The sequence below is a fragment of the Dasypus novemcinctus genome, chromosome 21 (assembly GCF_030445035.2).
Source record: "Dasypus novemcinctus isolate mDasNov1 chromosome 21, mDasNov1.1.hap2, whole genome shotgun sequence".
Lineage (NCBI taxonomy): Eukaryota > Metazoa > Chordata > Mammalia > Cingulata > Dasypodidae > Dasypus > Dasypus novemcinctus.
The window spans coordinates 72,151,059-72,177,048 of NC_080693.1; the positions used below are offsets into that span (position 1 = coordinate 72,151,059).

The following is a 25,990-nucleotide window of genomic DNA, read 5'->3' on the forward strand; positions in this document are numbered from 1 at the left end:
TGTGAAGTCCTTCTTTGGTGGTGCTTTCTTAGTCAAATGAAGGCATTACAGAAATTTTGCAAAGCACAAGAAAATATTGTTCAGTTGCACCGAGCAGAGACCCATTCAACTGGCTGTAAGAGGAAATGGGAGTGTGTTGCCAGAATACAAATGGCTTGGAGGGGAGCTGGAAGCCAGGAGGCTGAGGTGGCTGCCCGCTGCTCCTCTCCCTGCCATTGCCTGGCTCTTCCCCTCCGGCCTGTTTTCCACTGCTTGCCTTTGTTCCCTCTTCCCTCATATCTTCAACAAACCCTGGTCCAGGTCAGCCTTTCTTTGTCTGGCCCTTTTCTATGGCTTCGGCTTCCACGAAGCCGAACAATTTTTCCTCTGTTTCTCTGTTCAGATTTTGGAGCTCAAGAGAAAAGTGGAACAAATGAGCTCATCTTCTAGGCCAGACTACTGAAGTCATGTGGTGCTGGCTAGCCTATGATTGGCTGCCCACAAGTCACATGGCCAGACTTAGTCCAATCAGCTGTGCCCAGGGAGAGGGTGGGGTCATATGGTACAGAATATGGATGTCCTAGTCTGCCCATCAGGGAGGTGCTGGAGGTGGGCATAACATGCTAACACAAGTATAAAAAGCCAGAAAAAAAGTATCCATACACCCACCATCTACTAGTCAAATCTTTTTTTTTTTCCTATACATTTTAACTGCATATTTGATACAATTTTGCATCTTGCTTTTGGGAGTTAACATCTCATATCATAAGCATTTCCAACGTCAATCAAAACTCTTATTACCTTTTAAATGACTATATAATATTCTTATGCATTTTTTATGTATTTCTGTGACATAGCCAACCCCCTCAGGACATATATCTCATTTCCAATTTCATACAGTTATAAATAACCCTGAATGCTTGTGATAGACATCCTGGACTCACTGTTAACTGTAGGAGTGCTGGGAAAACCTGGTCTGTTCTTCTGAGGCAGAAGCATGATGGCTCTTTGGAAGGGGCCACAGGGACAGAAGGAAGAAGTGGGTCCCCACCTCTTAGCAGCTGCCAACATCTATGCCATCAGGCTGGAGGTCTATATCAAAGGCCACCAGCCAGCTCCTCTCCTAGTCATCCTCCAGTGAGGTCATGGGGTACGTGGCTCCGCCCCAGGCTGCCAAATGGGAAGAGCCAGAGGGTGAAGGCTGCTGCCTTCTGAAGTCCTTACTTCTCTAACTGAAGCTGGGCCATCTCCCTTGAATGGGATCTGCAGTGAGGAGAAAACCCAGACATAAGAGCCATTAATGGAAGCCTTGCAGTGGCAGAGGTGCTGGTGTCCCAGCTCTCCCAGTGCAGGTGAGGGCCTCCAGCAGCCCCAAGAAGCCTGGGTCACAGAGCTGGTTGGAGTCAGAGCCAGAAATGGAACGCAGGTCTTGAGGCTCAGTCTGGACCCCCCAATTGTGTATCAAATCATAAGAATGCATGACTCTTCATGTAGCCAACTGGAAAGTCAGTGAAACACCTCTTTAGCCTGATGGGTCAGGTCTTCAAAAACAGTGACCAGATGCCTTCAGCTGTCTAGGTCTGTGAGCACTGACTCCTGTCACTTAGAGAGGGGAGCCAATTCGGGAGCAGGTCTCCTGCACAGTTCCCACTGGCTAAAGAGAGGGTCTTCACATCTGTCCTGTGGGGACCTCGGCAGTGGCAGCTCCTTCCAGTTCTGACCGTGCCCACTGGCCCAGAAGGGTGTTGAAACAAGCAGAGGTTGACCTCTTCCAAGTTAGCGGCTCACCTTGACTTCCTTGCCTCCACGGTTTTGAATCCAGCCCCCAGGGAGCAGGGTGAGCTTGCACTGATTACCTCCCTTCTCTGAGCCTTAGCCTTGGCTGGTGGCAGTACCTTATAGAAGGCTGGGGGAGGGGGGAAGGGGTTCCTTCTTCCCCACTACACTGTGTTCACATCCAGCCCCCAACTACCTACTACGCTGTGACCTCTAGGTAGAGCTGCTTCGAGGCGAGTGACCCATGCACAAGGGTTCTCGCTTTTGCTTTCCCCACTGGGCCTTTCAAATGATGCAGCAGGTCCTGCCTCTAGGCCTCAGTTTCCTGTAAAGGGTTGATAATAGTAGAGAAAGGGAAGCGGCTGTGGCTCAATCAGTTGGGCTCCCATCTACCATATGGGAGGCCCTGGGTTCGCGTCCCAGGGCCTCCTTGGCTTGCCTGCACGCTGTGGAGAGTTGGCGCAGCAGGATAACGCAACAAAAGGGAGACAAGCAGACACAGAAGAGAAAAAAACGTGCAGCAAATGGACACAGAGAGCAGACAGCAAAAAACAAGCTGCAAGGGGGGGGGGGGATAAATAAATAAATAAGTCTTTAAAAAAAATAGAGAGAGCTTCAAAGAAGGGGGAGTAAGATGATCCATTAAAGCCCCTTGGAAGAAGCCCCCCATTTTGGTCCTTCTGTTTCGGCCCGAAACCCTTCGGCAGCTGACAATTCCCCCAGGTGGGATGGCCCCCTGTTTTCCCCATCTCCCTGTTTCTCTTCCTGGATCTTCTCCTTTCTGTGGACTCTGAACCCAGGATTTAAATATCTTGGTGGATATCAAAGAAAATCGGAGCAGGTCCTCTGGTGCTCGGAACCCTTGAAGCCCTTATCAGAAAGGAAACTGCTAATGACTCTGTCTCTGGTTTATGGTGGGGCTGGTTTGTTTTATGGCCCTTTTACTGCTCCTTGGCCCTGGGGCGCAGACAGAGCTGTTCTTTGTAAGGGAAGATGGCGCCGGGGCCAGGAGCTACGCTGGTGCTTGTGGCCCCAGCCCCAGATCCTCCTTACCTCTCAGAAACGGGCTTTGGAGACCCTGGGGTCCTTAGCAGGGCCTGTGTCATGACGGAACTTGATCACCTTCCCGGGTCTTCAGGTTCTGCTTTGCAGATCTGAGGATGACAAAAATGATTATAATAGCAGTCACCCGTGTCTCCTTTCTCCCTGCCAGCAACTGTTGAAGGCACTTTGCCTCTATTCTCAGGATACTCACAACTGCCTGGATCTGTGATATGCCAAGGACTGGAGTGTGAGAAACACATAAGAAAGGAGAGCTGATCAGTCACTGCAATTATAAACAACTCTTAAAAAGTCATCACTTACGTTATGGTAGGGACAGATACAAAGGGTCACATAGTCTATGATTCTATTTAGTTGTTGCCTAGAGGTTGGGGTGCAGTGTAAATGGGGAAAGAATGCTTCATGGGCACGAGGTTTCATTCTGCCCTGATGAAATGTTCTGGAACTAGATAGTGCTGATGGTTGCACAACACTGTGAATGTAACAAATGCGGCTGAATTGTACACTGTAAAATGGTTTTAAACGGACAATTTTATTGTATTTTGTCACAATAAAAAAAAAGTAGGTATGTATCCCTAGCTCCATTTCATGGATGAGGAAATTAAGGAGGATATACAACTTACTCAAGGTCACAGCTAATAGGTAGTGGGTCAGAATATGAAACTTGATTTGTTTTTCTGACTCAGAAGTCCAAAGCATGGTGTTGCTTCTCATTCATCAGTTCCTTTGCTTGTTCCTTCTTTACACCATGTTGGATCCAAAAGAAAAGCAAGGCTTGGTCTCAGCAGCTTTGATGCTTTATAGATGCAACACCAGCAGCCCAGCACCAGCTGCCTATAGAGGGGTGGGAGACAAGACTTCTGGGACGCACCAAGCACAGCGTCCTGGCTCTGTGTGGCCCTTCTGTGTCTCCCAGCCTTCTAGCTTTGGATGTTCCCAGATAAGACCCATCTCAAAGAATAATTTTATAGAGGAAATAAATTCTAAATTGAGTGTTGAGGTTTCAGGGGGCTAATAAATAGTAGCCCTTTACCCTGGCTAAGTCTAGAGTAAATTGAAAGCAGACCCAGGAGTCAGGCAAATAGAGAAGAAAATGTCAACTTTGTTGTTGATCAAGTGTTGGAGAAATGGCTTACGTCCATGACAATCATTGCCTTCCTAGAGCTGGATCCCAAATTCTAGGCAGGCTTAGCTACTTTTCACTAGTTTAGAGGGACAACCTTGGATCTTTCCAGCAGGGCCTGGCTTATGAAACTTAGGGTCTGGAGGAGCAGAGAAAAGGAGGACTCCTTGCAGGCCAATCCCAAAGAGGGAGGGAAGGAGCTATACACTCCCTACTTACTCTCCGAAATTCAACAATCAAAATGATCGCTCCTCCTCTTAGAGGTCCCTCCCCGACCTGGATGCTGGGGGGATGGGGGTGGAAGGTAGGATTCCTCCTTCAAGGCAAGTGAATGAGACCACAGGCCCCAGGCCGGCCTTCAAAGGACAGACACGGCCCCCAGCTGACCTCAAAAGATGGAGTAGGTCTGCTTCCATGAAGGGTGGTTGGACTACGCTATCAGCACAGTGTCCTCAGCGCTCCGTCCCATCAGCCCTTGGAGGATAGAAGACTCCATTCACCTTACTGAAGTGGGCAAGGTCAAGCATAGAGAGTCCAACCAGAAAACATGCATCCAGCCCTTGGAAAACAGGACCAGAATCCCTTTGCTTCATCTGCCTAGCAGGGTAATCCAGTCTTCCTCACACACCATCCACCCCCTTCAGAGAGGGAAATGAAATCTGAAATGATGGCTTGCTGGCTTAAGAGGCTTTCTTGAAATATCTGTCAGCCCCTGCAAATACGGACAAACACATGGTCAAGGACGGCCAGAAACTTACCTCTCTGCCTCCTTTCTACCTCCATTCAACACTGAGTGCTGCCTAAGCCAGGCACTGTGCTGGCTTCAAGGACAGGGGGAGACAGCAATGGACCCACATCTTCCTTCCGTCTTGATGAGAATGTGTTGACCCGAGCCAGGCAGTCCCAGCGAGAGGAGAGCCCAGGTAGGGATAAAGGACACAGAAGCTGGAAAGCGAGCAGGGTGTTGAAAGAACATGGAGTCCATAGTCCCATGTGCAGAGGGCAGGAGGGGCCTGGAGAGGCTCCCTCAAGAGCAGGGCTCTGCCGTCGTCTCTGAAACCTCTGATACATCCTGGAGGCTCACTCTGATGCCACCACAAGCACCACCATGACAGTCAGCTGCTCTCCAAACGGTCAGAGAAGCTGGGACGTAGATACTTGCCTACCAATGTGCATAGCGGCACTAGTCACAGTGGCCCAAAGGTAGAAGCAGCCCGAGTATCCATCCACAGTTGGATGGATAAACAAAATGTGATATATCCGCACGATGGACCCCTAGCCGCAAAGAGAAGTGAAGTTATGGTACATACTGAAACACCGATGAACCTCAAAGAATCATGCAGAGCGAAATAAGCCAAACACAAAATGACAACTATTGAATGATTCTACCTTCATGAAATACCTAGAAAGGCAACTCTAGAGAAGCAGAAAGTAGGTGACAGGTTACCAGGGGCCTGAAGTGGGCAATGGGACCCACTGCTTCACCGATGCGGCATTTCTGTTTTGGGTGATGGAAAGCAGATGGTGGTGATGGTAGCACAACCTCACGAACGGGATTAATCTACTGAATAGTGTACCTGAAAGTGATTAAAAATTAAAAAAAATTTTTTTAATCGCTCATAAACCTTGGTCACAAGTGAGACACCACAATCTTCAGGAAACCTGCTGGGAACTCACACTCCTGGTGGGCCATGGAAACTGCACCCTGGATGGGAGGTTTGGACTGTCTATGGCCATCATAATACCCGCCCCGAGGATTCTCTTTGAACAAGCCTTTCTCCAACACAGAACGTGAATGAGTAATGGAATCTGCACTGAAAGAATCAATGAAACACAGCATCTGGCAGGACTTACAAAGGCAGGGAAAAATGGGCAGGAAGAAGACCTCATAAACTTGTAATCACACCTCCGTCGTTTAAAAAATGTTAAAACAAAAGAGAACCCACGTGCTGTGCTGTGCGAGTCCCTGCTCCCCAGGAGGGAAGACGGGGAGGGGAGGGCGCTGCCTGCAGGCTGGAGGGCCAGTGGGGCCCTGGGATGGGAGCCAGCTTCATACCTCACCCAGTGTGCCCATCTCACAGCTTTTTGGGAGAGCAACACGAATTCTAAAACGCACTGGGCAGGGGGAGACTTGGAGGTTGGGAGATGGTGGTGTTGGGGGGAACCAGGGCAGCCTGGGGGCGCCGATACCGTACGAGAGATCAGGGGTCCTAAAAACAAAGAACCGTTGAACACTTGCAAGTCGCTAGGCATCCTCATTGTCCTTGAGGCCAGGCTGGTGGGGGGGAGGAGGTGCTTTCTGAGACTCGCAATGAGGTCAGGCTAGCGGCAGCTCCCCTGCCCGCCGGGGAGGACTGGGAGCAAATAAGCAGAGGATTAAACCTTGACTGGCCTTGGGAGACCCTTTGCATCTGAGAGCTGAGCACTTAACAGCTTTCAGAAGCTAGATTTGCGGGCGAAAACTTTTCCACTCCAGCCACACCTTTAACTCGCTCTTTATCTTATCCCTCTTCCCTCTTTGCCTTAAAGGGAAGAGAGTTTCCTACAGTCTGCCAGACTTGAGAGCATCCCCGGGGAGGGTGCCGGGCCTGGAGCACAGGTTTTTCTTAGTTTTGTGCTAAATCTACTAATCCCTCCCATGCCAGGGGGGTTCTAACCACTTCACACACTTGGCTTTATTTAATCCTCAAAACAACCCCTGCAGGTACTGGCATTCTTCTCATGTTGCAGTTGGGGAAACCGAGGCAGGGAAAATTGGCAGGCTCTCCGTAGCGACTCGGGTCTGGCCTCCATGTTTAACCACTGGGCCACACTCCCCTCACTCGTAACTGTACTTTAGGATAAAGAAAAACCTCCTTCGTGCAGGCCACAAGGCTCTGCCAAGCCTGCCTCAGCCAGTCCCAGGTGTCGTTGTTCCCGCCCCCCCGCCTTTCCACGGGTTTCTGGAAAAGGCAGAGCTTCCTCCAGCCTGGAGCCTTTGCAGTTCCAGTTCCCAGGTGCCCACGGCGCACCCCTAGGCTCAGCCCCCCTTCCAGCACAGGGCAGCGATTGGAGACTCTTCCTCATCTGGGCTTCCCCGGGTCCCGGCAATCAAGATCCCCTCCCTGTGCCGTCTTAGCCGTTCCCTTCTTCTTAGACCTTGGCACCAAAATTATATCAGTAACTACAAGGTTAGGTGAGGTATCCCAGATCGGCGCTGGCTGAGGGCAGGGACCCCGCCTTTCTGGCCCACTTGGGGCCTGGCACGCAGGGGGTCGCGAGGAGCGTGGGGAGTCCACGGCGTTCTGCTGCCCAGTGCTGGGGAAAGCGGGGACCAGCCGCTGCGGAAGCCCGCAGGGCCCTCCGGCCAGCGCACCCCAACCTAGGTGGAGCCTTCTAGTAAGAGCTGCGGCCCCCAGGGCACAGGGACCCTCCGTGGTGTGGGTGGAGCCTGTGGTTGACACCTTTTCACATGGAAATTCAGAGCAGAGGACTCCCTCCGGACGGCTCCAGAGGGGGGAAGGCAGACTACCTCTGCAGAGGTAGCAAGGTCAAAGCCCTAGGACGGGGGATGGGGCGGGGGATGGGGAGGGTCAAGTCAGTTAAGGATGAGCCTAGTGCAGGTGAAACGGCTGCGGGACCCTGCACGAGGGGAGTGGCCGCCAGAGAAAGCAGAAAACAGGACAGAGGCCTCCCTGCCACCCCACGCCCTGCGCCACCTTCCTGGGGCGGGGGTGGGGGGTGGGGAAGGGGGGGAGCTACGCTCCAGGGCGCTTCTCGGTCTGGACTTCTGGAAGCCCTCCTGCAGCTGGGGGCTTCCTGGGGAGCTCTCCCAGCATCCACCCTGAAGGCACTGGCGGGTCCTTCTGGCCCCTCTCCACTGCGCCGTCTCACACCTCCTCTCCCACTTTTCTCTGCAAGTTGTTCGGGTTCTTAAGCCAACTCTCCGATCAAGCAGGTAAGGGGTGGTGGGTGCCCCTGCCTCACTACAGGCTCTTGCTTTTTTTTGAGATATGGAGCCAGGGATTGAGTCCCGGACTTCAAATGGGAAAGCCGCTGTCCAACCACTGAGCCACATCCGCTCCCCTGAGTTGTTTTTTTTGGGGGATTGTTTTCTTGATTTTAGGAGGCAGCTGGGACCGAACCAGTCACCTCCCATTTGAAAGCAGGCGCTCAACTGCTTGAGCCACATCCACTACCTCTTGCTTCTTTAAATCATATTTTCCAGGTCTTGGTCAATTTTTGTGATCTGTAAATTAATTGATTCATATAATATTTTTACAAAGGTAGACAGTTTTAAGGGGATTGAACAAATGGATCTTCTTGAGGAAAAACATAATCAGTTGAGCCAAAAGAAATACTCCACCTAGGGGAAGGGGGCGGACACAAAGGTTTGCCTTCTTGGCCTTGCCACCTTTTGAAGCTGGTGGCATCTCGGTCCAGTCTTCCTTGGTCAGAAGTTGGGCAGGCTCCATAACTGTTCATTCTACTTAAATTTCTTCAAACACCCCTTAAGTGTTTTAAAGAGTCACTGAGACTATCAAGACAGATTTTACAGTTCCACACTATCTTTTTTTCTGCTCAGAAGTTACAGGCAAAAAGTATTTATCAAGAGCCCTAGTACTTGCAAGTAAGGTGCAATCCATAGTTTAACCTATGTTTAGAATAATACTGTTTTTGCAAAAAAAAAATGATTTAAGTATGTTCCACTATATTTGACCTGCAGACAATTTCTCCTTGTCCATTCAGGGGACATTTTTCTGTGCCACCCACCATTTAAACGGTCAGCAAATAACAGAATGGGAAGAGCACTTGCCCAGGAACGCTTTTCCCCTCCATTTCCGCTCACTGACATAGACTCTAAGGCTTGCTCTCCCCAGGACCATCATCACTTAAAGAATAACCTCGACCCCCTGTTATTTGTGGCACCACATCTAAATCATGATACAGTCCTCGGTGTCTTCTTTCCAAGGTCCCCACCACTCCAAAGGGAGGATTAACTTCCCTTTTCCAAATTCCACCATTCCCCTTCAAGGGCTGTTCTTTAATCAAGTGCAGAAAATAGTCGGACCACCCATATGTCTTGAAACTTGCACGTTAGCACTAGCAATATTAGCCGACAGGGCAAAAGTCTTATCGAGTCTGTTTTGGCCACTTGTGTCTTAAAAGGCTGCATCCTAACCGGTGGGTCCAGAATCCAGGCAGGGCTTAGCCAGCTGCCTCTAGCTCAAGGTCTCTTGCAAGGCTGCAGGCAAACCGTTAGCAGGGTCTAATGTCAAGGCTCCAGTGAGCAGGTGGGGACTGGTGCCCCCTTTGGTTGTCAGGCCTTGGTCCCTTGCCACATGGACCTCTCCAAAGGGCTGCCTCCCAAGGGTGCCAGAGAAAGCGCCAGTGTTTGTGTAACCTAATCATGTCTGCATTACTCGATTCCTTGGTGGTAGACACAGTAAGTCCCGCTCAAATGCAAGGGGAGGGCATGAATGCCAGGCGGTGGGGATCACCCCCCTTGGAGCCTGCCGACCACAGCTCCCCAGGACCCAGCAACCACAGGCTTGACTCTGGCAGGGGCCCCGGACCCTGCTGCATGACAGAGACTGCAACTGTTCTGATTGGCCAGTGGTGAAATATTTCAACTGTCACCCTTATCTACAATCCAGTTCGACCATATGGAGTCCCTGCTTCATGCCGGATGTTATAGAAGTGTCATAAAATACGGTCCCCGTACTCAGAGTGTTCATCACGGAGAAGTCAATCAGCCTAAGCGTTTCCTTAGAGGTGAAGCCTGGGTGCTGTGGATGCGTAGAGGAGAGGTCCAGCTGGGACGAGGTGGGTTTCACCTGGGGGGGCGGTGCGGAAGTCACAGGAGTGGGGCTGAGGGAGGCGGCTAGCCAGCCAGGAGACTCTTGAGTACAAAGGCACAGAGGAATGGAATTTGGGAGCCGCCTATGGGACTGCACCTGGCAGGGATATGGGGGTGGCAGCAGGCGAGAGAGCTGGAGACCCATCCGGGGAACAACCTAGTGGTTCACGCTGAGGGCTTTAGGCCTTATCCTGTGCAGCCAGGGAAGGATTTGAAGTAGGGAGGTCCATGGTCAGCCTTGGATTGTGGGGTGCTTGCCATGGCAACCCTGTGTAAGGAGACCAGGGGGTGGCGGGAAGACGTAAGCTGCAGGCCTGAAGAGTAGTTAGAAAGTCTCACTCTTCCTAGAAAGAGATGGTAAGAGCCTGAGCTGCGGTGGTAGTTGTGGAGCTGGTAGAAGAGTGTGATTTTAAGAGACTTTTAGGAGGCAGAATCAGCCGGGCTTGGTGATCGAATGGAGGGGTGGGGGTTGAGGAAGAGGAGTCCAGACACTAACTCTGGGGGCTGGGTATGATGCCACTGCTTCACAGGAGGATGGCTAGTTTCAGTGAGGACTAAATAGGTTCAGTTGTTTTTTTTTTTAAGGAGGTACCGGGGATCGAACCCCAGATCTCATATGTGGGAATAAGGCGTTCAACCACTGAGCTGTCCCCGCTCCCCAGGTTCAGTTTTGTTTTGTTTTCAGTTTTATTTTATTTATTTATTCCCACCCCCCTTGCCGCTTGTGCTCGCTGCCTGCTCTCTCTGTCCATTTGCTGTACCTTCTCCTGTATCTGCTTGACTTCTCTTCTCGTCTTCTGTTTAGGAGACACGGGGAACCCATCCCGGGACCTTCCAATGTGGGGGAGAAGCACTCAATTGCTTGAGCTCCTAACACTCTCCGGTTTGTTGTGCCTCTCATTGTCTTTCCTCTGTGTCTTTTTTTTGTGCATCATTTTGTTGCGTCAGTTCTCGGTGCAGGCCAGCTCTCTGTGTGGGCCAGCTCTCCATGTGGGCCAGCTTGCTTTCACCAGAAGCCCCCAGTAATTGAACCCGGGACCACCTATATGGTAGACGGGAGCCCAGTCACTTGAGCAACATCCGCTTCCCGTAGGTTCCGTTTTAAGGGCGTTAAATTTGGGGTGCCTGTGGACAACCTATCAAAGTGTGGGTATGATGAAGGATGGTTGTTAAAGAGGCCAGGGCTGTGGCTTTGGGAGGGCCTGGTCTCTAGAGAGTGGAGCTTGAAATTATGGGGGTGGGGAGGAGATTGCTCAGAAACAGTTTATGGGGAAGGAACCCAGGAAAGAATAACGTGTGGAATGAGAGGAAGAAGTGTTCTCCCGGAGAGCAGCCAGAGAGGCAAGGCAAAGGGGGACTTGGAGAAGGAGAGAGAACCTCAGATATGCCAAGCCTGTATAGATTAAAACAGACCATCTGACTTCACAATTAGGATGCCTTTTACCTGGCTGAGAATGATTTCCATGGAGTTGTGAGAGAGGAAGAGAGACTATAACAGGTTGAGGGGAGAAAGGGAGGTAAGGGAAAGTCAAGATCAGGTGTAGACTCCTCTTGAAAGAACTTTGCCAGCTACTCTATGCTACCTGACTGTTTTGAGGCCAATCAGGTAAGGGAAGAGGCATTGCTACATCCTTGGCTGGTCAGATGATAAAGCAGAACCTCGAAGACATGATGTATGGAAAATTCTTCAACATGGAGCAAAATCCAGAACCTCTTCAGGTATTCTGTGGGTAGCCTGGGAAGCAACCAGTCAGCATATGGAGATGTTCAAAGCAAATCAAAAGTCAGATTGACATGAAAGAAGAGAGAAACTTATTTCAAACTCAGCATAACTTCACTTTCCAGAAGTTTACAATGAACAAACGGAAACTAGGAGCAGAAGTAATACCTTTGGGGATTTCTCAGGAGTACAGAACTATTTATCAGCAAAGTTCACATGGCACCAGTTGCACTAATGCCTATGGAGATTCCCCCCCCCCCATTTTTCAGTTCTTTTTCTGAAAATGACCTTTGTTGAGTCTGCTTGACACTATGGAGAAGATAATTCCAGGAAAGAGTCTCTTTCTGGACCTGCTTTAATACTCATGGTCTCCTCTGGTTATGTGCTCAGGCCAACTCTCCTAAACTAGTCAAGAGGAAGAAAGGCGAGATTCCAAAATAGCAGTTTGTAGCACCATTTTATAATACATACTAAAAACACTCAAAAGTAAATAAAATTAGGAAGTTTACAATTTTTGTTCAAATTAACTTTTATTTTAAAATTTATTTTTTATTTATTTCTCTCCACCTCCTCCCCTCCCCCCCCCAGTTGTCTGCTCTCTGTGTCCATTTGCTGCGTGTTCTTCTGTGACTGCTTCTATCCTTATCAGTGGCACCGGAAATCTGTGTTTCTTTTTGTTGTGTCATCTTGCTGTGTCAGCTCTCCGTGTGTGCGGCGCCATTCCTGGGCAGGCTGCACTTTCTTTCGTGCTGGGTGGTTCTCCTTATGGGGCGCACTCCTTGGGCGTGGGGCTCCTCTACGTGGGGACATCCCTGCGTGGCAGGGCACTCCTTGCTCGCATCAGCACTGCGCATGGGCCAGCTCCACACGGGTCAAGGAGGCCCTGGGATTGAACCGTGGACCTCCCATGTGGTAGATGGACGCCCTAACCACTGGGCCAAGTCCACTTCCTTAACTGTGTCTTAAAATGCATATATCAAAGATGCTAATTTTACTAGCAAAAGACGTTTTCCCCAACATTTCTATGGGTAGGATTTCTTAGTGAAACTTCACCTTTCCCTTGTGGATTCAAAATTTCCTTGCTGGCATCCCCATCCCTCTGTGCAGAGGAAGTAAGAAGGGAGAGTGGCAGAAGTTGATTCCTACCTTTTGCTCCTCTCAGGCTCTGTTAAAGTCATTCTTCCTCAGCCACTCAAACCTCACTGGGATGTCGGGAGAAACAGCTCCCTCCAGAAAAGACTCTTGCTGGGACCACACAGGTCAACCTGCAGGTAGCCCACTTCCTGAGGGCAAGGTTGGTCAAGGCTGTAGGCAGGGGTTGAATGAAATCTGCTTCAGCGGACGTTGGAAGTTGTGTCTGGATCCCTGTTGTGATACTTTGAGGAAAGCATCCCAAGGCATATTTATTAGCTCTCCCAGGAGAGTCAAAGAACCGAAATGCTTAGCTCCCTTAGCCAACCCTGCCCAGGGTCATCTTACCATGGTGTGGAGGAAAAAGAAGAGCATGGACCAGGAGTCAGGTTCTACCTCAGCTCAGCTCTGAAGTGGGCCAAGTGACCGGGAAAAACCCCTTTACCTTTTTTTTTTTTTGCTTAATTTTCCTCACCTCTTAAACGATGTGGATGGATTAGATAAATCCCCTGGGGCTGGAACATTCTGATATACCTTCTGGGGAACTGGACAGGCATCTCTTGGAAGGAAGACGCAGAGGCACACAGCTCCCTTTGTCTCCCCAGTCCTGGCCCCTCTGGGGGTCCTTCCTGATTGGGTTCCAGGCCCCATCCCGGGGAGTGTGGCTCCTGGCTAGAGGGCGTCTTTGCTTTGAAGAGGGGCAGCTTCTTCCCAGAGCAGGTAACAGGCTTTTGGCAGCATAGAAATCACCACCATGTTTTAAGCACCTACTATGTGTCAAGCCCTGTGCTCAGCCATTACCTCCTGGCTCATTCTCTACCCTGTGGGTGAACCAAGGAGGGACTTGGAGCAGTTAGGTAATTGACAGCCTTAGGAAAGGTTACCTGTGTATCTTCCTACCTCTCTCCCTAAACAAAGGGACATTGTCTAAGGGGGCACTTTTCCAAAGATATAAAGGACAAAGTTACTGAATCTTAGAGAGCAATGTTCTGGGTCTGAGCTCCTCTGAAGTCCCAGCTGGTGTGACTTCCCCTCCAGAGCGGGTTTTCCTGGGGCGGACTAAAGGTCACAGATCTGGCCAGATGCCTCTCAGGGAGCCCTGAGCCCTGGTTTTCTGGGATTCTAGAATTCCAGCCCAGCACGTAATTTCAGAAAAGAATCACTCCCTGCTTTATTAAACTTGTCTGCACTTAGGCAAAGTGGGCTGTTTACACTCTGTAGGGTTTTTCTTTAAAGAGCAAGCTCTGGCTGGGGGTGGGGGGCGGGGGGAGTGAGCATGTGCAGAAATCCATCACCTTGCTTTCCAGTTTCCAGGCAACCGTGCAGGATTACAACCAGTCACATGATAGTGCTGCTGCCAGGGAGAAGGGGAAAATGGAAAACTGTGCTATCTTGAGAAAGGGGCTGGGTATAAGCGAAGGACTTTGGATTTTCCTCTAGAAATATTGTCAACAAGTCGTCAAAGCAACCCAGAGGCTTCAGAGGGCTTCTGGCAGCCCCGCGCTTTGCCCAGCCTCCTGCTGGATGGGGAATGCACCACCAGATAGGAAAGGGGGGAGATAGGGCAGGGGTGAGAAGGGCGGGGTGGGGGGGTCATTGGCCTGAGGTGACCCCGAGCACCTGTTTTAGAAACGAGGCTCACAGAGGGATCATTACCGAGGAGATGCAAATCAAACCCGGCCTTGCTTGGCTTCCCCATCTCCAGATCTTGCTTCCGCTGGTGCAGCCTGAGATGATGACGGAGCCCAAGGGGAGTCCTCTGGTGAAAGCCAATCCTTTGATGCTTAGGGCTGGATGGGGTGGGGAGGGGGGGCAGTAGGGGGTCAGTGGGGACAGCTGGGAGGGGAGGAAAGCCACCCATGAAGACCGAGTTTCCACTTCCTTTTAAAAATCCCCCTTTTTCTGAACATGGTTTATTTGGTTTTGGATGTTTTGATTTTTCACCCCCCTCTCCTCCACTTTGCGTGTGCGCGCGGGCGCTGGTGTTGTTTGTGCCGTAGACGCGACTATGGCAATTCAGTCTCTGCCGTATGTAAGCTTTTGTTCCTGTAATAACACCCTCGGTGACCTCAAGACTCTCTGCAACCACAGGTTCTAACCCCAAGAGACAGCTTTGCCCTTGGCTCTCCTGGGGTGGCCGAATGGGTGTGCCACCGGCCCTGGGCCCGGCCTACCAGCTCAGAGCTCACGTGCACAGGCTGGCAGCTGAAAGGGGCTGTGGGCCACTCACCCTCCAGGACTCCAGGAGGCCGGGCTGCCATAGGGCGTGGGGCTGCCTGCTTCCGGCTTCCACACACCCTGCCTCACACCCTGCCGTCGTCCCAAAGCGAAGATGAGTCACGGGCCATGCTCTTTCTCGGTCTTCCTGGTTGGCCCTGCAGTGGCCGCCCTGTGCCTCGGGAGGTGGGCCTGCAGGGAGGGGCAGATCTCAAGGAGGGCCATACCACCCACCAGGGCACCCAGGAACTGTAGCGTCCAGCAGCCTGGGCTGCAGGAGCTCGGCATATTGCCTTTCTTGGCCGAGGACGGATGGAGCACTGCCCCTTCCTTTGCCCCTTTCCAGCATGTCAGGGGTGCTGTACTTCTCTAGTCTTTTCTCATGGAAACCTGAATGGAGAGAGAGACAAGTTTCTTGCATTCTTTAAGGTTTTGCAGGTCTAATGCCCAGTTAGAGGCACCTCTGCATTTACAAGGGCCCATATGTATTAAGTTCAACATGAAAGTAAGTAGAAGAAAAGTGAGCCGAGCTGGAGAACTAAAGCCTTGTGGGTGCTGATGGTGCTGGCAGTCCTGCCCTGCAGTCCTTGGGGCTCTGGTTCATACCCGTCTATTTCCTAAGAGGGAGAAAAGGAACTCTGACATCATCACATGAGGGATCGTTCTACCGCAAGAGATGACTAAAGAAACAGGGCTCTGCATTTTGTGGCATAGTTTTATTATTTCGAGTTGAAGTGATGTCCCATAAACATTATGGGGAAAATGTGGGGAGAAACTCGAAGGTGGCGGTGGGGTGGAGTTTTTAGTACATTAAAACCGCGTGTCTGGTGGGGAAAAGACACTGTTTAGTATGTACCATATGGGAGGATGGGGGCGCTTGCGAGAGAGTGGAAGGTATGCAGTTGTTCCAGAGAGATGGTCAGAGTGTGCCCAGTGAAGGCACAGATGGGCCAGGCACGGTTAGGAAGGGAGGGTTAAATCTCCAGGGAACTGGTGTCAGAACTCGTCTCCAGCACTCAGGCCTGTAGGAGTCATTCACACCCCCATCTTCACACATCCACAAACGCACCCTGGCCCAGTATTTACCCAAATTCAGCTACGGGCACACAAGCAGCACGCGCCCTCCGTGTCCCTGTCCGCGGGCGCCCTCTGACACTTGGCCAGTCCAGCCCAGAGCTGGAAATCCCTTCCTAAAGCCCTCCGAGCCCAAATTCCCAGGGACATGCTAAAAGAGGTAGAAAGTGTTTGATGATCGGGGAAAAAAATTCTGCCTGCTAGCAGTTCTGGCGGCGGCCTGAACGCTACAATAAACTGTTGCATTCCAGAGCTGGGGAGGGCGAGGGAAGGAGGCGAGAGAGCGAAGAGGCTGGAGAACTTGAAAGAGGAAATCAGAAACTCAGGCTGAGAAAGCCACCGGGGCCGCGGGAGGCTGGCAGGGGGCGGAGGAGGGCGGGGGAAGGGTTAACGCGGGAGCCGAGCGCGCGGCGGGGGCGGGCCGGGCCGGGCCGGGCCGGGGCGGGAGCTGGGCGCTGTCCCTTTAAGGCGGGCGGCGCGGGCCGGCCGAGCGCGCCTGTGATTGGCGCGGCGGGATCACTGGCTCCCGACGCCCGGCCCGGGGGAGTCGGCTGGAGCCGGCTGCGCTTTGATAAGGTCCTGGCAACTCAGTAACAGCCCGAGAGCCTGGAAATAAAAATAACCCCGCAAAGCCGCGGACGTGGGGGCCGCGGGGCGCGCGAGCCTCCCGCCTCCCCCGGCCCGGCCCTGGTGTAAAAGGTGGGGGTGGGCCGGGGCCCCGCAGAGCCGCTTCAAAGCCAGCCCCCCTCGGCCAGGGGGCGAGCGCCCGCCGAGCCCCGGCGCGGGGGGCGGGCGAGGGCCCGGTCGGGCTGAGGCCGAGCCGGGGGCGGGCGGGTTGGCGGGGGACCGGGGCCGGGCGGCTGTAGCGGTGGCGCCGGGGGCGCGGGGGGCGGCGGGCCGCGGCCTGCGCGTACCTCCCTGCCAGGACCTGCGCGCGGCCCGCGCCTTTGAAGTGCACAGTTAAATCCACGGCGCAGTTTTTGTTGGAAGCGCCCGGAGCCGCTTGGGTGCGCGGAGTGCCTGCTGGAAGCGGGACCTGCGCCGCGCGCCGGGCCGGGCGGGGGGCCGGAGGGGCCGGGGGCGGCGGCGGCGGCGGGGGCCGGGCGGGCGGGCCCGGGGCTCGCAAGGGGCGGCGGGGCGCGCCGCCCAGCCCCTCCCTGGCCGCGGGCTGCCGCTCGGGTCCCGAGGCCGCGGGGCTGCCGCCTCCCCCCCACCCCGCCGCGCGGCTCCCCATGTGCCCCGCCGCCGGGGCCGGCCGGGGGGGCCCGGGGCTGCCGCTGCGAGCCGAGCCCGGGGCCGGGCTCGGGGCCCCACGGGGGGAGCCCCGGAGGTGGCGGCGCGGCGCGCGCGCGGCTCCATGGTGAGTGCCGGGCAGCGTCGGCGGGGCGGCCCTTTGAAGTTGCCGGGAGAGCTATTTCGGGGCCCGCGCGGAGGGGAGCCGCGGGCCGGGCGCCGGGCGCTGCGGGGGGCCGCTCCGGAGCCCCCTCCCCAGCGGCGGGGGCGCGGGGAGGGGCCGATGTCCCCCCGGGGGTCGCGGCGCAGGAGTCGGGCGGGCGGCCGGCGAGGGCGCGCGGGAGTGCGCCAGGGAAGGTGGGATGAAAGGGTGGCGCCCCCCGCCCTCCCCGCCCCGGCCCTCCCCCCCCTCCTCTTCTCCCCTCCCAGCTGCGGGGCTGCGCTAAGGGGCCTCGAGCGCCGGCCGCGGCTCAGTCGGCGCGCTGGACCGGCCCGAGCCCGGGGCGCCCGCGTCGCCCGCGCCCTCCGCCCCGCCCGGGCCCCGCGCCCCCGGCCGCCCAGCCGCCGCGGCCCCTGTTGCGGAGCCGCAGAGCCTCCGCGCGCGTCGCCATTTCTGGACTTGGCTCCTGCTTTCTGTGCTTGTCTGCGGGCGCCTGGGCGAGCGGCGGAGCCGGGGGCCGACCCGCGCCTGCCTCCGGACGCTGCCCGCGCCAATCCGGGCGCCCGGCCCGCGTTCGGCGGGTCTTGGGACCCGCTGGGTTGGATCTGGGCGCGGGGTGAGGGCCGGTCCGGAGGGTCTCGACCGAAATGAGAGCCGGTCCCTCGGGCCGCCTGCGTCTTCCAGGTAATGAGGCCGCCCCACCTTGGCACCGCTGGGTGACCGGGTGCTGCCTGGGGGCGCCGCATACCCCCGGCCCGACCCTGCCCTCTTTACTTAGATCCTCCCGGTGCTAAGGAAAGCGGTTTGTTTATTGGCTAGATAAGACTTTTTTTTTTTTTTTCTCTTTGGGGGGGAAAAAGGTAGGCTTGAGACCAGTAGAGTTAGGGGTTCTTGACACATACAGTAGTAGCGTGAGATGGTTTCTGATCCGGTTTTAAAGGACTCTCGGTTCGGGAGGTGGGTTGGGGGCGGGGGGCCAGGTCCCGAGGCTTCTCTGATTTCTCGGAAAGTTTGAAGATCAAAGTGCTGGCCGAGTGAGTTGGTTTTTGGTTTTGGGGGACGGGGGAGACCGAGGTGGAGACGCGGAAACTGAACCGGATTCTTGGCGGGGGCGGCGGCGGGCGGGGGGAGGGGCGCATAGGGAGCATTTACATCTGGGGTGGGGGGCGTCTGCCTGCTGGATCTGGGAGTCAGGAGCTCATTCCGCCTGGTGTTGGGCGGGCTTCTTTCGGGAGAGGATCTGCATTTTTAAGGAGTGGGAAGGGGGAATGCAGAGGAAAGGGGCAGGCTGGGGGGAATGGGAACCAGATGCCGGGGAAGGGCACGTTTGTAGCTCGACTTATCTGTGCGCGGAGCCGGGTTAGGAAATTTCCCGAAATTGGTTTCACCTGCACACCGCCGGGCGGCTCGGTGTGTCTTTGGAGTTGAGGCTACGGGAGGGGCGGCGGGGGTGGCGGCGGAGGGGAGCGGGGAGGCGCGGCGGGGGCCAAAGCGGGTTTTGGAAGGTTCTGTCTTCCACCTCCCCTGTCTCCCTACCCCGCCCCCCCCCCCCGCCCCTCTCATCTTCTTTCTCTTCCACCTCTCTTTCCCGTCCCTTCCCCACTCCCCCCGGAAAAGTGTGCAGGGAGCTCAGATTTCGCCTTTGAAAAAGCAGCGCCTGCTACTTTAGATGAGCACCTCGCAGATAGCTGGGTTGCTTGATTTGAATTTGAGGAGTTGAAAAGCCTGTTTACTTTCTTGCTTTGATGTTGGGTAGATCTGGTTTTGATTAGATCAATACCCTTTTCTCTCTCTCCACCTCCCCTCTTCCTTTTCTCTCCAGAGAGGAGGCTCAGATGAGCTCCTGCTAACTTGAGAGAGACAGACAGACCACGCTGGTTGCGGAGAGGAACTGGAAGAAGAACAACCTAAACTCAGTGAGAACTCTCTCACCATGAGTGGCACCGTGATGGTGACCCGTCTCCCGGACCCCAGCAGCAGCTTCCGCGAGGATGCCCCAAGGCCCCCGGTTCCGGGGGAAGAAGGGGAGACCCCACCGTGCCAGCCCGGGGTGGGCAAGGGCCAGGTGACCACACCCATGCCTGTCTCCTCCAGTGCCAGGCGGAATGAGGGTGGGTTGGGAGAGCCCGAGGGGCGGGCGTCGCCCGACTCCCCTCTCACCAGGTGGACCAAGTCCTTGCATTCCCTGCTGGGCGACCAGGACGGGGCTTATCTCTTCCGGACTTTCCTGGAGAGGGAGAAATGTGTGGATACCCTGGACTTCTGGTTCGCCTGCAATGGGTTCCGGCAGATGAACCTGAAGGACGCCAAAACTTTACGAGTAGCCAAAGCTATCTACAAAAGGTACATCGAGAACAACAGCATTGTCTCCAAGCAGCTGAAACCGGCCACCAAGACCTACTTAAGAGATGGGATCAAGAAGCAGCAGATCGATTCCATCATGTTTGACCAGGCACAGACGGAGATCCAGTCGGTGATGGAGGAAAATGCCTACCAGATGTTTTTGACTTCTGATATATACCTCGAATATGTGAGGAGTGGGGGAGAGAACACGGCTTACATGAGCAACGGGGGACTGGGGAGCCTAAAGGTCGTGTGTGGCTATCTCCCCACCTTGAATGAGGAAGAGGAGTGGACTTGTGCCGACTTCAAATGCAAACTGGCGCCCGCCGTGGTTGGCCTGTCCAGCAAAACTCTGAGGGCTACAGTGAATGTGAGGTCCACGGAGACTGTTGAAAGTGCATACAGGTAAGAGTTTGGTAGGGGTGGGGGGCGGGTTGGAGGACGAGATGGGCTTTGCAGATGTTTGCAGTTAAGTAGGCTTTCTGGATATGCTGCTGAAGCTGAACTTGAGCTAGGACTGTTGGCTGAACACTTTGATCTTGCTTTTCGTTGTTTAAAGGGGAGAGAGGTGATGCACACCGCTAAATACCTGCAGTGCTCCAGCGCTAACTTCAAACAGTGGCAAGCAGTATTCATTAATGTGGGTTACTTATTATCCTGGGCTCGCGTCTTGAAGGGGTTGAGAGAAGCTTTTGATGGTTCTGAGTCACCAGATCCACCGAGCACCGTTTTTGGAAGGGGTCATTTCACCACTAATCAGTAGAGTGGAATTAACATGGCCAGGGAGGCAGCTAGGTGGTGGTGGAGGCGCAGGTGCACCCATTGAACATGGGGGTAAGTGGGGCCTTTTGAACTTTGTGTGAAGAGCCAATGGCTTAACAGCTGGGCTTGTGCTTCTCTTTGTAGAATTAGATATTTACCCAGTCAGAAAAGCTGCTGACCAGGGAGGGACCTGTTACTTTCTCAAATGAAGGGCTCCTTGCCTTGTGTTCTGCTGGTATATTAATCCAGGTTTTGAGTGCTTGTGAGACTTTGCTTGGTTGTTTTGTTGTTTGGTGCTAATGGGGAAGAGAGAAGTCTTGGACTGGGAGGACCGGGACCCTGGAGTACTTAATCTTTTTGAAGCTTCGAAGACAAAAACAGTCCTTCACAGAGTGGCCAAGTCTTGAGATTCTTGGCCTTTGGAGGCAACTTCAGACCTCTGTTAGAGTAAGGTTTTCTGTCCCCCCCTCCCACCTCACCCTTCAGATGTCCAAAAAGAGAATGTGGGGCGGGGGTGTGGGAGGGGCGCTCCATTGCTGTCTGAAGGTCTTGGCTAGCAAACCCTGTAGACTTCTTCATGTGTTGGGGACCTAGGATGAAATGGCAGTTTCCCTGTATAGGGTGTGGCCTCCTCCAGTGCAGGAAAAGGGCGCACCAGGTAGCCAATACTGAACATCCAACATCCTGGGGCAGCCAGCCTCCTCCAGCCTGGCAGGCCAGAGAGTTGTCTGGTCTCTAGGAGAGGAAGGGCTTGCTTTTCAACCACCAGGGGGCGCCCGTACACCCACGCTCAGGCATCTGGTCTACACCTTAGTGCAGACGGAGGTCAAGGGTTGGCCTTCGCAGGGAATCATAGGATCCACGTGAGCACTCGCTTCAGTGTCTTTAAGCGGTGGTTTCAGTTTGGTCTGCTTTGTCCTGTGAACACGTGGGTGGACCTCAGGCCACACCTGGCATCCAGGTGCCAGGATCAGGCTGCTACTTTGGGGCCTTCTCTCGGGGACTCCTAAGGCCCCCAGTGTCAGGGACCAGAGCCACCCCTCTGTAAAGAGCACAGCGAGTGGTTGGGAATGTAAGAGCACCCCGGGCAGGGCCTTGCCGGGGCCTCCTCCCCTCCCGCAGGCTTCAGCGGAGAACCGGGCATTAAACTTGGTGCTCATTCTGGTGATGCATTGAGGTCCTGGAGGCAGGGGCAGAAGAGCCTGCGTGCGCGGTGCTGCCTGCTTGGCTGTGGATCGCGGAGCCGGTACATACACTGACGCCTCCGCGTTTCCACCCAGGACTTGTCTGCTTTCTCCCGCCGATGGGTTGCATTAAAGCATTTCACCTGGATGAGGTGAAGCCCGTATGTCTTCACTCTCTGGGCACTGTCAAAGAGAGGTTAAGACGGAGCCAAATGATCTCATTTCACTTTAATATGAAGCTGTTAAACCGTCACTACAGTGCACTGGAGGGTGTCCTGAGAGTCAAAGGCCTGTTCTCCAGCCCAGTCCACTGGCTACCTCAGTTGATGCCTTTTTTGATCCCAAGTACCATCTGTAAAATGGGTACATCCCTTCTATGTTATAGGGTTATTATAGGATGGAAACATTTTAGACCCATGTAAAACAAATTAGTATGCTTGATAACGTTAATAATGGGCTATGTGAAAGGGGCAACCAGATTGGGATACCACTTTCAAAGAATGACCCTTTGGTTTTAGTCCATATTTCATTGTAAGGTTTTAGAGTATCCTCCCTTCATGCCTCAGTTCTTTCTAGACTTCCACGCGCCTGTCTTTGGAGCCAGACTCCCTGGTTCTTGGAATGTAGGGATCCGGTCTAACTCATGGGTTTAACTTCCCCATCCCCACTCGCACCTCCCACCCCTCCGCTTAGTGCGGAGTACCTGGCGTAGGGGAACTAAGGGCCTTAGTAAGTTAGCGGGATGAATGAAGCAACACCGGAGTCCCGGCGAGGCCCTGTCTGCACCAGCCCTTGCGCGCAGCCCCTGGCAGCTGCGTGCCCGGGGGATTGGCCAGCCTTCCAGCACTGTGTTTACCCTGGGCACTCAATGGAGCCTCGTTTTTAACAACTTGTTTGTGTCCTCACTGGCTTGGTGTCGGGTTTAATATAAATAGTTGAGGCGGAAGAGCAGGAATTATCCTCCGAGGGAAGGACTCTGGTTGGAGAGTGGTTGAGTGGGATGCCTGGGCTTTTGATGGCTTCTATAAATAACTTGGGGCAAAAGTGACCTGCTGGTGGAGGCACGTGCGAAAACCCCGGCGTGTGCGCACACGCGCATGCCCACGGTGTTGTGGTGTGGAGGTGTGTGCTAAGGGGCTCGTGGGATTAGGAGCTCAGCCCAGCATTTCTTTTGGGAAGGAGCATATAGTATGGGGTGCCCAGGGCACTCCCTGTGTCCCTCGGTTGCGTGCTCCTGCTCACATCAGCTCTCCTCTGCCTCCCACTGAGCCCTCTGCTCTGGCCTCACTTAAAATAATTTGGGTCTAGGGGATGGCCCTCTGCTGGCTCAGGTGCTTCCTTTTTGCTAACAGACGCGCTGATGAGACCCGTTTTTGTGCAATGCTATTGGAATCAAGCTTAGCTTCAGTTGTCAAAGAAAATGATGCTGGAGGAAACACGTTGGAAGTAGTGATCTGCAATTAAAGGGCGGTAGCTCTGATGAGCACAGTGTGTGAAAATAAGCGCGTAAGGTGTGCTTGTTTTCAAAAGACCCAGTCCCCCAGTTGCCATTTGTGTCCAGGTGCTTCATTGGTTGTTGCTTGGTCTTGCCTTAGAAACTGCTTGCTGAAGAGTATTTCCTTTTGGGCAGTGACCTTGTGAGTGAATTGTCAGAGGGCCCTTGGAAAAACCCTAAACCACAGCCTAAGAAGCAAATACTTTTTAAGTTGCACTGTTTTTTTTTTTTTTGTGTGTGTGTGTGTGTTTGTTTGGGGGGGGGGGCGCCCAAGAAGAGGTCCCAAAAGGTCAGTTCTTCTGTGCTTTCTGGATGGAGGCTTTCCCCTGCCAGATGTGGAGGGAGCAAGGAACACTGGCATCTCATCAAGATTGGAGATAAGAATAGTCTGGGGGTGGGAGAGCAGCAGACATTTCCCTTCTCTTAAGGTCCCTGGAGCCTTTGCTACCTGACAGCTGAAAACCCTTTGCATACTGAAGTTAGAAACTGGGTCTGGATGCCTGCCCCATACAGAACCTCTGCTCTAGGCCTCCACTTGGTGTAGGAATTTAAAAATCCTTGCAGCAACAGGGAGCACAACAGCACTGAAGAAATAATCAAAGCATCTGGGTACAATTACTTCAGCAGGGTCCAGTTTCTTTCCTTTCTTTTTTTTTTAAGTACTCACAAGAAAACAGCTCTAATCCATTTTCTTAAAATTATTTGGCAATTTTGACAAAGTTAGGGGTTCTTAAAAGTTGAGGTCCTGTCTCCCCTCAACCCTGCCACCAGGTTCTGCTCCTCGTGTTATGAATGTAGGAAATCCAAATACTTCACTGCAGTCAGCTGAGTAAAGAGTGGTTTACTCCGCTTTTAATTCCTGGTCGCACAGTAGTCCTGTATTTTGGATGTGAAGGGAGGTGAGTTTATTTTCGGATCCATGTGTAAGAAAATGAGCACAAAGCTGTGTGAGCCACCCACAGGGTTGGAGTTAGGTGTCTTTTTTGTTGGGGAGGAAGGAATTTCTATTGAGTCACTTTCTCCTTGTAGAGGATGAAACCTAACTCTTGCATTTGGGACTTTGTTGATGTGTTAATATGACAAAGATAGCAAGACCGGGGAATTGAAAGAGTGAATGTGATTTAAGGCTCTCTTTTCTTTGAGCTTTTTTTTTTTTTTTAAAGATTTATTTTTTATTTTACCCCCCCCCCCGCCCCCCCCGCCCCTTGTCTGCTTTCTGTGTCCATTCGCTGTATGTTCTTCTGTGACTGCTTCTATCCTTATCAGTGGTACCAGGAATCTTTTTGTTGCGTCATCTTGTTGTGTCAGCTCTCCATGTTGGCGGCGCCATTCCTGGGCAGGCTGCACTTTCTTTCATGCTGGGCGGCTCTCCTTACGGGGCGCACTCCTTGCGCGTGGGACTCCCCTACGTGGGGGACACCCCTGCATGGCAAGGCAACTCCTTGCGCGCATCAGCACTGCGCATGGGCCAGCTCCACACGGGTGAAGGAGGCCCGGGGTTTGAACCGTGGACCTCCCATGTGGTAGGCGGATGCCCCATCCATTGAACCAAGTCCGCTTCCCTCTGAGTGTTTTTTGATCTTCTGTGACTCTTAAATTTAAAAAACAAAACAAAAAAACAAAAACAAACTCACCACTTTCAGTAACCCACTTGATGGGCCAAGATCTTTTAAGGCAATTAACACAGTTTTGAGCCCCTGCCTCCTGCTACAAACTGCTTTCAGTCCTGGGGATACATCTGCAAAGAAGATAGTCTGGCCCTTGCCCTCGGGGAGCTTACAGTCTATTGCTTAGGCTAGGCATGCAACATGCAAACACACCCGTGAGCTATAATTACAAGTTGTGAATGCACTGAAAGAAATCAGGGCCTTTGGGAGAGCAGTAGCTTTCTGTTTTGGTTGGCAGTTGGGTTTTCAACTTATTACTGGGAGATCCCTCAACATTAGGGTCCTTCAGAACAGGTGAGAGCTTCATGCAGACGGTCATGCTTGAGCTGCTGCTTCTCAGGTAGATGCCCCACGTCCAGTGAGGTTGTGACTCTGCTGTGTCCACCCAGTTCTCGGCCTCTTGACTTCTGGACCCTGTCAAGAGCTTACAGATTTTCTTATTACTGAGTTCTTTTTTTAGATAGGAAGGGACCCTGAAGAAGTCCTCTTGTCCATCTTGCTTTAAGGCGGAGGCCCTGTTAAAGTACCCAGATAGCTGGGAACTTTGGGCTAATGCCTTGCATGATTCTAAAACTTGACCCACCCTCTCTGTGAATCTTTGCAGACCATTTAGAAGTGCTTTCCTCTTTCTGACTTTTTTAGCCTGTTTCTTCTTTTTCTGTCTTAATATTGATGCTGAACCAAGAAGCATCTTCCTTATAAGTTCCTCTCATCAACGAGATTGTGTTTTGACTCATCTCCTCTCCGGAAGAATGGGCTGTCTCTCCTTTGCACTCCTCTATCTTTAATGGCTGAGAATTGTAGCTTGAGGATGGGGGACCAGTTCTCAGTCATGGGAGATCTTACATTCTCATTTAAGCTTTTTGTTTTTCTTTAAAAACAACAACAAAACCTTCATAATAAAGTTTATTATGTGAACTGGCTGGAGAAAGTTCTGATTTAATCTTTACAAAATTCCCACCCTCCGCAGATAGCAGAACAGGAGGCCACATGACTGCGGTGCTCGTGGCTTGCCCCCTCAGTCAGCTCCACATGCACACCGTCCTAAGGTGGGCTTCCCTTCCCGGCCCAGTGCGGTAGAGCAGACTCAAGGTCCCTGCTAAAGCCAGGCTCTTCCATGGGGCGGAGGTGAGGGCACCAGCAGGGTGGGGCGGTGAGGATTAAAGGAGCTGCTGCGGCAGCAGGGACGTGTGGCGCACCTGTCATGTGCAGCACTGTTCTCGGG

The 25,990-nt window shown here is 53.2% G+C and overlaps 1 protein-coding gene across 4 annotated transcripts in view; it reads left to right on the top strand.

The window, feature by feature from the left end:
- The first annotated feature begins 16,486 nt into the window (after nucleotides 1–16,486).
- AXIN2 (axin 2) overlaps nucleotides 16,487–25,990 on the top strand; it is a 29,698-nt gene continuing 20,194 nt past the window's right edge. Inside the window, exons 1-2 of one of the 4 annotated variants that reach the window (XM_058284592.1) lie at nucleotides 16,487–16,620; nucleotides 19,137–20,062. In XM_058284592.1, coding sequence (XP_058140575.1) covers nucleotides 19,248–20,062 — 815 coding nt within the window. In that variant the 5' untranslated portion in view covers nucleotides 16,487–16,620; nucleotides 19,137–19,247. Of the gene's footprint in view, nucleotides 16,621–17,742; nucleotides 17,999–18,207; nucleotides 18,349–18,958; nucleotides 20,063–25,990 lie in introns of those variants that run through there. The other 3 variants (XM_004459467.5, XM_004459466.5, XM_058284593.2) reach the window with 3 other exon arrangements.